Source organism: Phoenix dactylifera, chromosome 4 (assembly GCF_051530095.1).
Source record: "Phoenix dactylifera cultivar Ajwa chromosome 4, Ajwa_hap1_PhDact_Kaust_v1.1, whole genome shotgun sequence".
Taxonomy (NCBI): Eukaryota; Viridiplantae; Streptophyta; class Magnoliopsida; order Arecales; family Arecaceae; genus Phoenix; species Phoenix dactylifera.
This window is the reverse complement of record NC_143193.1, coordinates 1,988,592-2,001,090: the sequence shown is the minus strand read 5'-3', so window position 1 is coordinate 2,001,090 and position 12,499 is coordinate 1,988,592. Positions and strand designations below refer to the sequence as shown.

The 12,499-nt window shown below is 35.3% G+C and overlaps 1 protein-coding gene across 2 annotated transcripts; it reads left to right on the top strand.

The window, feature by feature from the left end:
* Window positions 1-302: 302 nt before the first annotated feature.
* LOC103708104 (Pseudouridine synthase family protein) lies at window positions 303-12,177 on the top strand. Of its 2 annotated transcripts, XM_026805028.4 has the most exons (13): window positions 303-347; window positions 427-520; window positions 610-653; window positions 783-860; window positions 1,657-1,757; window positions 2,938-3,025; window positions 4,189-4,267; window positions 4,435-4,517; window positions 6,493-6,558; window positions 7,740-7,796; window positions 8,861-8,986; window positions 10,023-10,261; window positions 11,630-12,177. In XM_026805028.4, the coding sequence occupies exons 1-13, from the start codon at window positions 318-320 to the stop codon at window positions 11,757-11,759; spliced, it is 1,215 nt and encodes a 404-aa protein (XP_026660829.4). In that variant the 5' UTR covers window positions 303-317; the 3' UTR covers window positions 11,760-12,177. The 2 variants fall into 2 exon arrangements, with proteins under 2 accessions (XP_026660829.4, XP_038989341.3); XM_039133413.3 differs by lacking the exons at window positions 303-347; window positions 610-653 and having other exon boundaries at window positions 400-520.
* The last annotated feature ends 322 nt before the right edge of the window (window positions 12,178-12,499 follow it).

Genomic DNA, 12,499 nt, shown 5'->3' with positions numbered 1-12,499 from the left:
CCACATCATCTATCTCGGAAATGAACAGCTACATTGTTCATATCTAAAATAGAAAGCATCGCAGCATGGGCCTTACTGCAAAATGCTGCATATTCTTGGATGATCGCTATTAGAAGATGGACAATTATCAAACAACATGTATCGTATATGCACTATGAATTATTTTGTTTGATGGTTATCCATCTCTAAATAACAATCATCTATTTCACCAAAAAAAAAAATAACAATCATCCATAGATGTACAGTACTTTACAGTGTATGAGCTGCACTGCGGATAATCCGTGCTTGGATTCGGTAGGGCTGAGGAGGACTTGGGCATGGGCGGGCGGAGATTGTCGTGCTCCCACGTAACATAATAGATCTTGACGTTTTAATAAATCTTAAACGAAATATTTCGTATCGATAAAAATCCTACTCTATCCTTAGTGTCGGGAGACCAAGGACGATCGAGAGAGAATGGAGATCGTGTGGCAAACCCCGGCAAACCCACCGGAGCCCCATGACTACATCATCCGCAACGGTAAAACCCTAAACCCTAAGTCTCTCTGCGCCAAAAACAAAAAACCTTAGATCTCTCTCACGCACCATTGATCAAATTCGTCCCCGCAGGGAGGCGGTTCGTGAGGCCCTACCACTTCGAGTTCATCTCCCACGTAATGAATGATTCCATCCCCCTTACCTCCGTCCCTCTTCCAGCGGTTCACCTCCCCGTCGCCTCTTATTCCAACTCCCACTGAAATCTCCGGTGGATTTGATGTCGAAAACCGTCTTAATGCTTGTAGGTGAAGAACAGATGGGCGGGCAAAACCATCGTCGATCTCTTCACCGAGGAGTTCAAGGGACGACCTCGAGACTACTACGTATGAATCCCTCCATCCCTTTTCCTTCTCCCTCTGCAGTATGTAGTCGTCCGACATACATCCACCACTAAAGATTCGATCTTTTTGAGATTTGATGCTTCTGTCTAGTAATAATAGATTCATGTTTTTGTAAATTCCCTCTCAGTATTTAGTCTTCCAAGTTACACTCAGTACTAAAAATTTATTTATTTATTTTATCTTCGACGCGCCTGAGTAGGAAAGATTAAATTTTTATGCTATCTGCAGCCAGACATTTAAGTTATGATTTGTGTGAAAATAATTTTTAATAGGGTAAAAGACATGTAAAGAAGTTCTGCTTTCAGATGTAAAAAATTTGATAGATCTCTGACTAAATATTGGCACAATCTGTAGATTGGTTTGCTTGAAAGAAAGAAAAGAATATTAAGAAGCGTCTAATTAAAAGAAATGCATAATAGTGCTGAGAGGAAATATGAATTATACCCAGGCATGTTGTTGAAGGAATTTCATGTCCTTTGCATCCTTCGGTGCTCCAAGACCAAATTTTTTTAAATTGCCTACGACTGCTTTCCTTCCAACAAAACTGCTTGCACTTGGTTCCAAGTTTTTAGTTTGCCATGTAATTTAAGCATTATCATTGCATTTTTTTTAGGTGCATATGAAGCTCTCTAAGGTCTAACTGTCAGATAATGGGACATTTATATTTTATGGATGCAAACATGTATCATAGAGAGCATCACCACTGTCAATGTTTTGCTCTTTCTTTTCCCTTAAATTCCCGTATTATCCGATCTGAATTGAATATTGGTTTCACTAGGTCAAAGCCGTCAATTCTGGAAGGATCCAAGTGGATGGAGAATTAGTTCATGCATCATATGTCGTCCGGTCATCACAAAAGATAAGCCACTTTGTGCACCGGTTTGTTTTACTAAGTCTGCCTTTAATCTTCATTGCATATGAATTAACCCATCGAATCAGCATTTGATTTACTTTACCTTCCCATCGTTTTGCTTTTATATTCTCCATAAGGCACCATTCCTTAGTACATACCTAATTCATGGTTGTAAGGTTCAAGAGATGGCACATTCAATACAAAGAGTTGAAAAATAAGGTGTTGTTTGGCATCAATTTCATTTTTGTTATTTTCAAGAATAGAATTTTTATTGCTATTTTATTTCTAAATTTTTAAAAGTATATATATATATATATATGTTTGGTATAGTCATTTACTTTTAAAAACATAAATATGATGTGGCGGCCGAGGCGGTCATCGTAGTGGCAAAGATAGTGGAGGCTGCAGTGGTGGCGGTGGGGGGCACCAATAATGTGGCGGCGGCGGCGATGATGGTGGTGGTGTGGTAGATGCCATGGTAACCGTGTTTTCGTGGTGGAAGTGATGTGGTGGCAGTGGCGGCAGTGATGATAGTGGAGATGAAGGTGGTAACGGAAGCAATAATGGTGGTGGAAATATTGGCAGTGATGGTGATGGTAGTGGAGATGACGGCGGCGATGGTGGTAGCACCGCTAGCAATAGTGGAGGAGGTGGTGGTGGTGGTGAAAGACAAAAGTTTCTGTATTTGAAAAAATTGATAACAAGAATTTTTTACTTTATTTTTTTCTAGAAACAATGAAATGATTTTGAAAAATAGAAAATAAAAACAATAACATCAAATATGTTTTTTAATTTTAGTTTATATGATTTTGTTTTTAAATAAAAAATAAGAAGCAAAAGCGATGCTAAAGAGGCCCCGAGCAATTTTTTTCCAATCATTTAGCTGTGGCCTCTTAGTATGCATCATGTGCAATAATTGGACCTTCCGTTTCTAGAATAACAAAGATGCATTTATGTTGCAGTTAATGCGGTTATGTAGAAAAAATTGCTGGATATTGTGCCCCATGTTCATGGTTTTCCCAAGTTATTCTAATCACAGACCATATTTTATGCTCTCGTCAATTATTTTGTCTTAGTGTTTTATTTATTTTTTGTGTCGATGCTTCTGTATTTCTTGTTTACTCATAATCCAATAACAAATTTGATTCCAACATGCCAAGGATTTGAAAATAACACTCAAAATTTTAACATGAAATTATTTGTTAGGCATGAACCGCCAGTCTTGACTGAAGATGTGCTGATCCTGCAGAATGAAGCTGACGTATTAACTGTTTGCAAGCCAGCATCTGTTCCAGTACGTCAGTTGGACTACCTACCATTAAAATGCTTCGGTCCATGCAATGAAGTTGCATTACAATAGGATTTGCATTCTGAGCATCTCTTCTTTAACAAAATTTATTTGGGGATGTTTTCTGATCTTATATACTTGCTATTTAGTTAGTTATGCATGTCCTAGTTATTCCATAGCATGGAAGGCATGCGGGATTTTTTGTTCATATCTAATATATTTCAACATTTTCATTAGACATCATTGATCACAGAAATCATATCCTCACCAGAAGAGCTAAGTTAACACAAGATAACATTAGCATTTGAACAAATAAGCACTCTCAATGGGATGCTTATATCATGTTTGTGTAAAAAATCCTGCTGTAAGCTAACATGATATATATGTGGTCGATTCAACGATTTGATCTCAAATACCAATTCATTAGATGGGAGAAAAAGTCAGATGTTTGAGATAAAGGGCAAAAGTTTGAGTCCACTTGGCATAAAGGATATTTGAATTTTTGGATTCTTCTAACGTTTGTGATTGCTTGTTAGGGTGATGGGTTGACATAAGCTACCTTAGACTTTCAGAGTATTGCGTTTCATTCTTTGCTAGGTGGTTGTTGCTGCCTGCTAGGCATACTGGTACTTTGTTGCAAAGGTGTTGTTGACATGTCTCTATGACAATACCTCATCTTTGTGGATTGATCTCCATTGATCTGCCTATTCAAATCATGATAGAGAGAGAGAGAGAGAGAAACAATGGATGTGTATCTATGACAAGGGAATTTGTGTAAAAATCCCAATAAAAAATCCTTTTACATAAGAGTGAAGTTCTTTGCACAATGGAAGACAGTTCTTTCAAGATATTGATATCGTTATATATGTAACTATTGAGTTTGAATGTCATAGGGTGTAGCTTGGTCACTGGATGCAATTAACTTGTGTGGCTATGTTATATTGTGACTTTGAAGGGTTACCTTTTTGTTGATTTACTTTCTTTTTTTATTTTTAAAGCCTGTTCATTCACTGTGGGAATTATTTTTTTTGGTAAAACTTGGATGCTTTTTCGTGTGTTTTGATCCTCAGTCATATTTTGCTCTGTTTAAATTAGAGAAACTTAAATTTCTGAATTTTCTTTTTTTTTAGTGATTTAAAATATCAATTTCTGTCTCTTATTATATGTAGGTACATCCATGTGGCCAGTATCGTAAGAACACTGTTGTTGGCATTCTACAGGCTGAACATGGCTTGGCACCTTTATTTCGTATCCTACTTATTTGGACACATACTTTAAATCAATCTATTAATAGAGTTGTTATCTTTCTTCTACACTTGTATATTCATTTGTGGATAATGCTATTACTTCTGAACCATTTTCCTGTTTGCTCAGGTCAGGAAGCCTTTTCCTTGACTATTAACTTATTCCGACAGCGGTACATCGACTAGATCGTCTTGTTTCTGGTCTTCTTATCTTTGCCAAAAATGCGGATAAAGCGGAGCAGTTTAGGCAACAGGTATTATGAATACTTCTACTGCTTTCTCAGTGATAACATATTGTGAGAAAAAAGGTACAGTTTTCAATTTAACCATGATATTATATTCAAGCAATTCAAAGAGGTTATTGATGGTCTTATTTCTCGTGTGCTCTTTGTTTGTTGCCTATATGCTATATTGGATGATTAACTTTTTAGCAATCAATCAGAAGCTGATGGCATAACTATAATTAGAGAAATCATTTCAAAATTTTCTCCTATATAATCATATTCATGAAGGATGTAATCTCCATCTCAAATATGTTTTGGGCAGGAGTGTCTGTACACAAAGAAAACCATAAATGATATTAACTGTCAAGTTATTGTTTAACCTTTGATCTGGGACTAATTTATTTGTTAATTGTCCTCTTCCTATCCATTATCTCTAACAAATCTACTTTCTATCCTTCCTATTTTAATATTTGTTTTAATTGATTTACTTAATTTATTAAAGGAGTGTACAACTAAAGGCTGATGCATCCTGAGAAATGTTGCCTAAACTGGAACCTCAATTGGACCTGAAGCAGTTGGGTTTCTCCAATTTTCTCTATGATTCAGCTTTTCATGTTTAATATGTATTTAGTTTCTCTTTCATCGAGGATCTTAATTTTTTTTGTTGTTTATTATCTTTTCAACTGTCTGACCATTTGAACCTGTGGGTATGACAGAACTCCAAACCAGCCACATTTGTGGTTCAGTTACTAACCCATTTTAGAAAATGATACTTTTTCTGACTAAAAGAATACAGTTACTTAATGGTTTGAATTTATATTGATTTAATGGTTTAATTGTATAAATTTATTTCTATATCTGGTTCGTCTTTAGGAATGCTTATTTGTCAATAATACTTATCAAGGTTTTACCTCCAGGAATATGTGAGTGATGCTTATTGAACCAAGATATAAGATCCATTTGTAGCTTGATTTTCTTTCTAGAATTGGTTGATAACTATTATAAATTCTCCACCTTTCTCGTCTAGAATTGGGACTTGTATTGGTGGTTTTATACATAAATTTAACAAAAGTAACATGTTGTATTTTAGAACTTTTCTCATCTTCTGCTTCCACTTGTTCCTCTGCAAGTGTCATTGTGCTGAATGTGAACAGTCTGCAAATAGGTTTTAGATTCTTTAAATTTGACATATATCATATATTTTGACAAAGATGTTGTTTTTGAAATTTTCACCTGCCTTGGTTCTTATTCCATGCTTGTAACACATGATGGACCTTTTTTTTATGGGTGATATTTCATATGCAAGCATTGTACTAAGGAAACATAAATACTAAATATGGAAGATTAAGTTTTCCTTCTGCTATTCAAATTGTTCTGAATATGCAGCCATACAAATCTAGGGGCTGATTGGAAGCGTGGATTTCTTATGGATTGATAACTTATGTCTGGCATTTGTCACCATCTTAAAGAGATCAGAGAGATAATAGTCAGAGGATGCCACACTTGTGAGCCCATAATTTTTGATATAATGGAATCCATCTGAAACCTGATTTTCAGGATCCCTAAAATTTAGAGATTTGAGAGCCCCAAGGTTTTACAATGGGGGGAACAAGCTCTATTCATCCTGCTATGCTATTTCCACTCTTAACTATAAAGGGACTATTTGATGTATTACCATTGCAGGCATTGAAATACCCCTTAGGTCTTCTTATCTAGCTCGATATGATGCCTGTCAAGTGTATTGTGCGAATGAAATCTTACAAACTGCATGCATGCACATGTTAATATGTGTATGTATTGTTCATGACCATCTTGAATCCTAGTAATTGTCGGCATGAAATTCGAAAGCTAGTTCTACTTTCTAACTTTCTTTTGTAGCATTACTAACTGTATCTTAAACTTAATAACTATAGTTCCAAAATTGCCTTTGATATGCTTTGATTCTTTTTATTGTTTGGAAGTTAATTGGTCCTTTTAGTACCAAGGAAAGTTGCACTTGCTGCAGATTGAGGCTGGGTTGCTGCAAAAAGAATACATTGCCAAGGTTGTTGGGATATTTCCTGAGGGAGAGGTATTTAGATGCTTTTGAAATCAAAATTAGATGCCACTTTTTGTATTTTTGGTCTCGTTTGAACACCTTATCTTTTGAATAACTTTTTGAATACAATATTATGCCCCTCTTAGTAGCTAGCATGATTTAGTGATGGATTGTTTCTCTTGTGATGCCCTTTCCATGTTTTATGCAAGAATTTGACACCTTATGAACAAAAAAAAATAATCTTGCATGAAAGTTCTGTCTAAACCAGAACAGCTTTATTGTATGTTAAAACATTGTAACATCATCTGTCATATCTTTAATATTTAACTCCAACTATAGGAGGCTTAGTCAGCTAATCTAACATTACATGAAATCATTGGCTAAAAATAATGCTGTGGTTTCAATCTATGTTCACCTGCTTCATTGGGTATTTATTTCAAGCATCTATTATTATCAACAGAGAGGAAGCCTATGCATGTTTTGTGTAATTTCTGAGGTAGAATTAGTTGAGAAGTCAATCCAGTGACAAACAACAATTGGATGGGATATCTAAATACTAATTTTGAAAAAAAAAGAACAGGCCAACTCTCTCTTTGCTGTTTTCATGTGCCAATTCTCCTGCAATAAGAGACTCTTTGTATGATCCTACAATATGATTAACTCAACAAGCTTCACTTTCATGTTAGGGCTCCATGATGTATAAGGAGGTCTTAATAATTGCATAAGCCCAAAAAAGATCAATTAATATTCTAGAAATATTTATCTTGCTACCTGCAGATGCAACAAGCTGCTGAATTCTGACAGCTTGTTTGGAGTTGAGGCTGCACATACATTAGTGTAGGATTGTGTGCCGAGCGGATGTGTTTTTGTTTATGAAGCTTGAACTTGAAAATAGATTCTTTTTATTTGCACACTCATTCCATTAGGATCTACTGATCAGAATGTGTATTGAATTGTTGACTCTTTAATCAAAATGCATGCTGTTCAGATAATATAGCAAGCATGTTCAGATTACGCAGCAAGTGTGGCCGTTATCATCTTCCCCTTTCTCTTCTGGATGTTAAAATTCTGAGAGAAATATAGTATTTGTAGAAATTCTCAAAGAAACTTCTTCAGGAAGTTGAAAGTAGCTGACAGTTCACAACTAAAGGCAACCTTGATGGATACAATATAATCAATTGCTCATTTAAACAACTTAAAATTTTCCTTTTCAGCAAGTTGTTGATGCAAATGTGAACTATAATGCACGGGAAGGAAGGAGCTCTGTGGAGGTATGCTAGTTTATTTTTCCACTGCATTTCATATATTTTGATGTTTGCTTACTTCATAGAGGTAGGAGGAGCATTTGCTTTTAGAACTATGACAAGCTCTGCGGAGCAAGCAATCTTGTTTGTTTACACTGTCTTGCACATGTATAGTTTGTCTTCAGCTAGTATGTCTAAAATGCATGCCCATAATGCATATTCATTTACTTGCCTTAAACATTCGTAGTGTCTGTTTTGTACTGTTTTCTGTATATTTTTCATAAGAAAGGTGGAGAAGATAATTTATAAGAGCCTTTACTCCTCATTATGCATTTATGCGGCAGTTAGATTTTACGTTTTATTTATTATGTTAGTGGACCTCTTTTACTTCATTGTAATGCATGTGCTTGTTATTATGTGATATATCTACTTGCCTCACCTTCTTTTAGATCAGTTAATCTGTATTTCTGATATTTTGTTGTTAATTATGCGCATATAATCCATCTGTTATTTATTTCTGAACATAACTGACAAACCTTAACCAGCAATCCATCCTTGCCATCTAGAAGCTATTTATGTGAGCAATATCTGTATGTGACATCCAGAACAATTGTCACTTTTCAATAGTTAAGACTCCTTAAATCTGGTTGGGAACTGATGTTGCTCATGTTATCCCAATTCGTAGATGAAAGTGGAAGGTTGGCATCCTATATAAAGGACAAACTAAAAATGAACACTGATTTACTTGCTTTTAGATGTTCTATACTTGGTCTTGTGAGGTGCCATTATGCCAATCGACTGCCTATTTACTTGCTTAAGTTTTGTGCTTGTTGAGGGCATCTAAGATTAATTCTACTCGTCATTTCTATATTGATGTTGAATCTAAAATTTAAATGCCTTCTTATATTACCTTTCATGTTTGGCATATTTTAGATAAAATAATTCTATAGGTTCATTTTATGTATTCATAATCATCATTTAGTGTCTGACTTTTTTCTTTGTTAGGTTGATGTAAACATGCAATGTCAGAAACTCTCATCAAGTTTCATTATCAGATTTGTAAGAGATAATCCCTGTACTTCTCCACGCAGGTTGGTGATCAGAGCATAGGTAAACATTTGAAAGGAAAGCCTGCATGCACAAAGTTCACTAGGATAAGCACCAATGGAAATTATAGTGTTGTTTTATGCAAACCTGTCACTGGGCGTACTCATCAGGTAATAGGACATTGTGTTTCACAAGCTGCTTAAATATTTAGTAATTTTAAGTTAATTCTATTCATTGTAAAAAATTGGGAATCCTTCTGGCATGTACACATTACTCAAAACTGCATGGGTTTTCTAAAGATTGCACATCTTTCCTTTTCTTTCGTCAGGGCTGACAGACATCTCTTAATTTCATGGACATTGTCATTTTCTCTTCATCACAAAAATATCCAGAACTGGTTTCACTTTTGCTATCTAAAATTTCCTTCAGACTTGACCTTCTGTACTTCAGTTCGAACTATCTAAAATTGCCTCATTCAATTTATTTTGTTAGCTCAGCACCGTATAGGACTTACAAGGTACTCCAGCTGATGTTTTGTGATACATGAAGCATGAGTTTATATTTGAAGAATATAAAATCTCACACAAATTACAAAAGGAGAAATATTTATGAACTTTGGAACATGGCATCATGATTTCTTGGTTACTGCCTCTAGTTAACCTACAAATACGCATCATGCTGCATAAAAATGATGTCAGTCTTCTTGTTGCTGTTTAACAAAGCTTAGATTTTAATGTTTTAATATATGAATTAATCTTTATATTATTTATTTCTAATTTCGTATGTGACCTATGTATAATCTAGCTATTAGATTAGAAATATTCGTGGCTTGATTAACAATTGCTTACAATATTTATGCAAGTTTTAAGTTCTTGATACTAGTATCTATACCAGTAAGGTAACAATACACACCACTCCGTTCTGAATGGACACACGGTAAGGTAGTTGTTGGTGTCAGCACAGATATCAGAATCTTTTTTTTCTGTACCACTAATAAAGGGCACCTCAGGTAACGGCCCGGTATGGTATGGACCAATATGATACAATACTTCAATCCTAATATGTGTATGTACACGTGTGCGAGTGCATGCGTGTGTGTCCACTTCTTGTTATCTGTTTAAAAAGAGTAGATATTGGAAATTACATTGTTGTTGAGTTATTGTATTAAATACTAAGTAATGTTTATGTACATTCAAAATCAAGCAGATACGTGTACATCTACAATATACAGGCCATCCCATAGCCAATGACATGCTATATCTCTCTGAGGATGTTGCTCGTTCTCCTGGAAGAAGTGCTGATAGAGCTGCCTCAGACATGTATGAGCCACCAGAGACTGATTCATCCAATAATGATCATTATGCTAAAGATAATGCTACACATTCTGATGAAGAGTTCAGCATTGATCCCATGTGTACTAACTGTCCGAATTTGGCTCCTAAAGGGTAAGACACTAGTGGTTCTTATTAATTGCGACACACGTACGGCTTCTATACCATGAGAATTATGGTCCCTGTTCTACCTTTTTATTCTTTGATCAACAAAATCACGCCATAATAGAGCTTCAATATCATGAGATATGGCCTTCTTTCTACCTTATTTTTGTTTCTTTGACCAACAAAATAACTCCACTTTTTTACCAGACTGACATCTGTATGAGAAAATCTACATGCTAGAGCTCTTTTATTTTTTTTAAAAAAAGATTTTGTGTGAATGTATTGATGCTATAAACTCGTAGCATCTTGTAGAAATGGCTAATATGCCACATCTTTCTTTTTGAACCAGAGAATGGATACTATAGTTATTGGAAATTATTTTTTTTAGATTCAAGAATCATGGTCCATTTTGACTCCTTGTATGTTAAGATTGCAACTTGAATATGATTAGTTGATATGTATAACGTTAGTCTTTGTCAAGTGACTACTGTATTCTAGTAAACTAAAATTATAGGGATGATTGTGCTTGTTGGGATGTTGAAACTTTTAGTCCTAATGAATTTGCTAGTATCAAGGATGTCGTAATCTCCTTATTACTCAATAAAAGTGGCTGAACAACCCAGAAATTTCCAAATATTCAACTGATTTCTGTTATATTCTGATTGTTAAGACGAATCCCATTCTTGATGAATTTTATTGATACTGCAAGTTTTGCTGAAATAACTTGTATAAAGAATGTTTCACTAAGTCTTATGTGTCTTATAGTCATACAAACTCAACCTGTATTAACAATCATGATATTTGTTTGCGTGTCTCTGTGTGACTTGACAAAAGTAAGAAAGTAATGGAGACTTCCAAGGGTATTTATGCAAAAATCTGATACAGAAAAGGGTAAAATTCTGAAATTTGTCGCCAAGCGGTGAAACAGGTTTCTAGCTGTCAGAAGGTTTCCTTCTTACAAAATATAAGGTGACTGTTTCTTACCTAGAAATCATTTCTGTAGAAACGGAATATGACATCAAAACAGATTAAGCTACAAGACTGAAAATGGAGCCACAACCAACAAATTGACCTCCTGTTACACTGTTAGCTTTGTACCTGTAAAGCAAAGGCATTGTCTTTTGACTGACAACCAATGTTAGTCAGCTGCAATGTTAACTAGACAACAACTTTGGCCTCCTAAATGTATCTTTGGTCAATCAAGCAGATAACCTCTCACCAGCATGCACAAGATGAACAAGATAATCATCCACATACCTATTTTTGATGTTAGCTTTCCGAGTATTTCCATATTTGTGTATTTGCCCCCCTCATCCTCTATTAGCTCTCTGTTCTAACAGTTTCTTATGTCAATCTCCATTGTTACTTATTTTGCAGTTATGATGGTGATGATGAGGGTCTATGGCTGCGCTGCGTGCAATACTCAGGACCTGGTTGGAGTTATGAATGCCCCTATCCTGACTGGGCCTGTCTTGGTGGATCACTGGGAAAGAAAATCAAACCATAGTTTGTCTCATTACATTTTTGATTTTAGCCCATTGCTGCTTGATACCGGAAAATTCTTCAGATGTTTCAGTGGGCCAAAGTGCTATGAGTGCTCTGATCTTATAAATGATCTGCATCGAGGTTATTAACCTGTGAATTTCGTTGTCATTCACCATCAGATTTAGTCCCGAAACCTTCAAGATCTTCATTTTATGTGAAAATAATGCTTAGGGGATCAAATCTGTGCACATATGGTGGCAGCTGGTGGCGCGCTTTTCTGACTTACAGGACTTCAGCAAGATTTATGATTGTTGCTTCTAACTTATGGTAGCATAGAAGATTATATAAAAGGTTGTTTATATGTACCATATGTACTAATTGTTTTCTTTTTCTGTTATGTTCTTATTTATTCTAATAAATTCGTAGATTATTATCTAACAGCACAAGTTGGTCTGTCAAAATGTCATTATTTTTTTTGAAGCACAAGCATGCGTGCATGCATGTGTTTGTGCAGTTTGGTACAAGCATGCCCCCAAGTTGGACATAAAGCTTTGGATAAGTGGGCCTTCTGTCGAGTTCTAGTATGTGAAAGTATACTTTTTTTTTATTAATTAACTTGCATCTCTTGATTCTCTCTCTCTAAGACTAATAAGAGAATGCACTTGTGATGAACTTCATGGCTCTTATTTGTCATGCATTGTTTCATGCTATTCGAACTTTTCATTTTTGACTATTTTGATGCGCAGGTTGGGAGATTTCCTA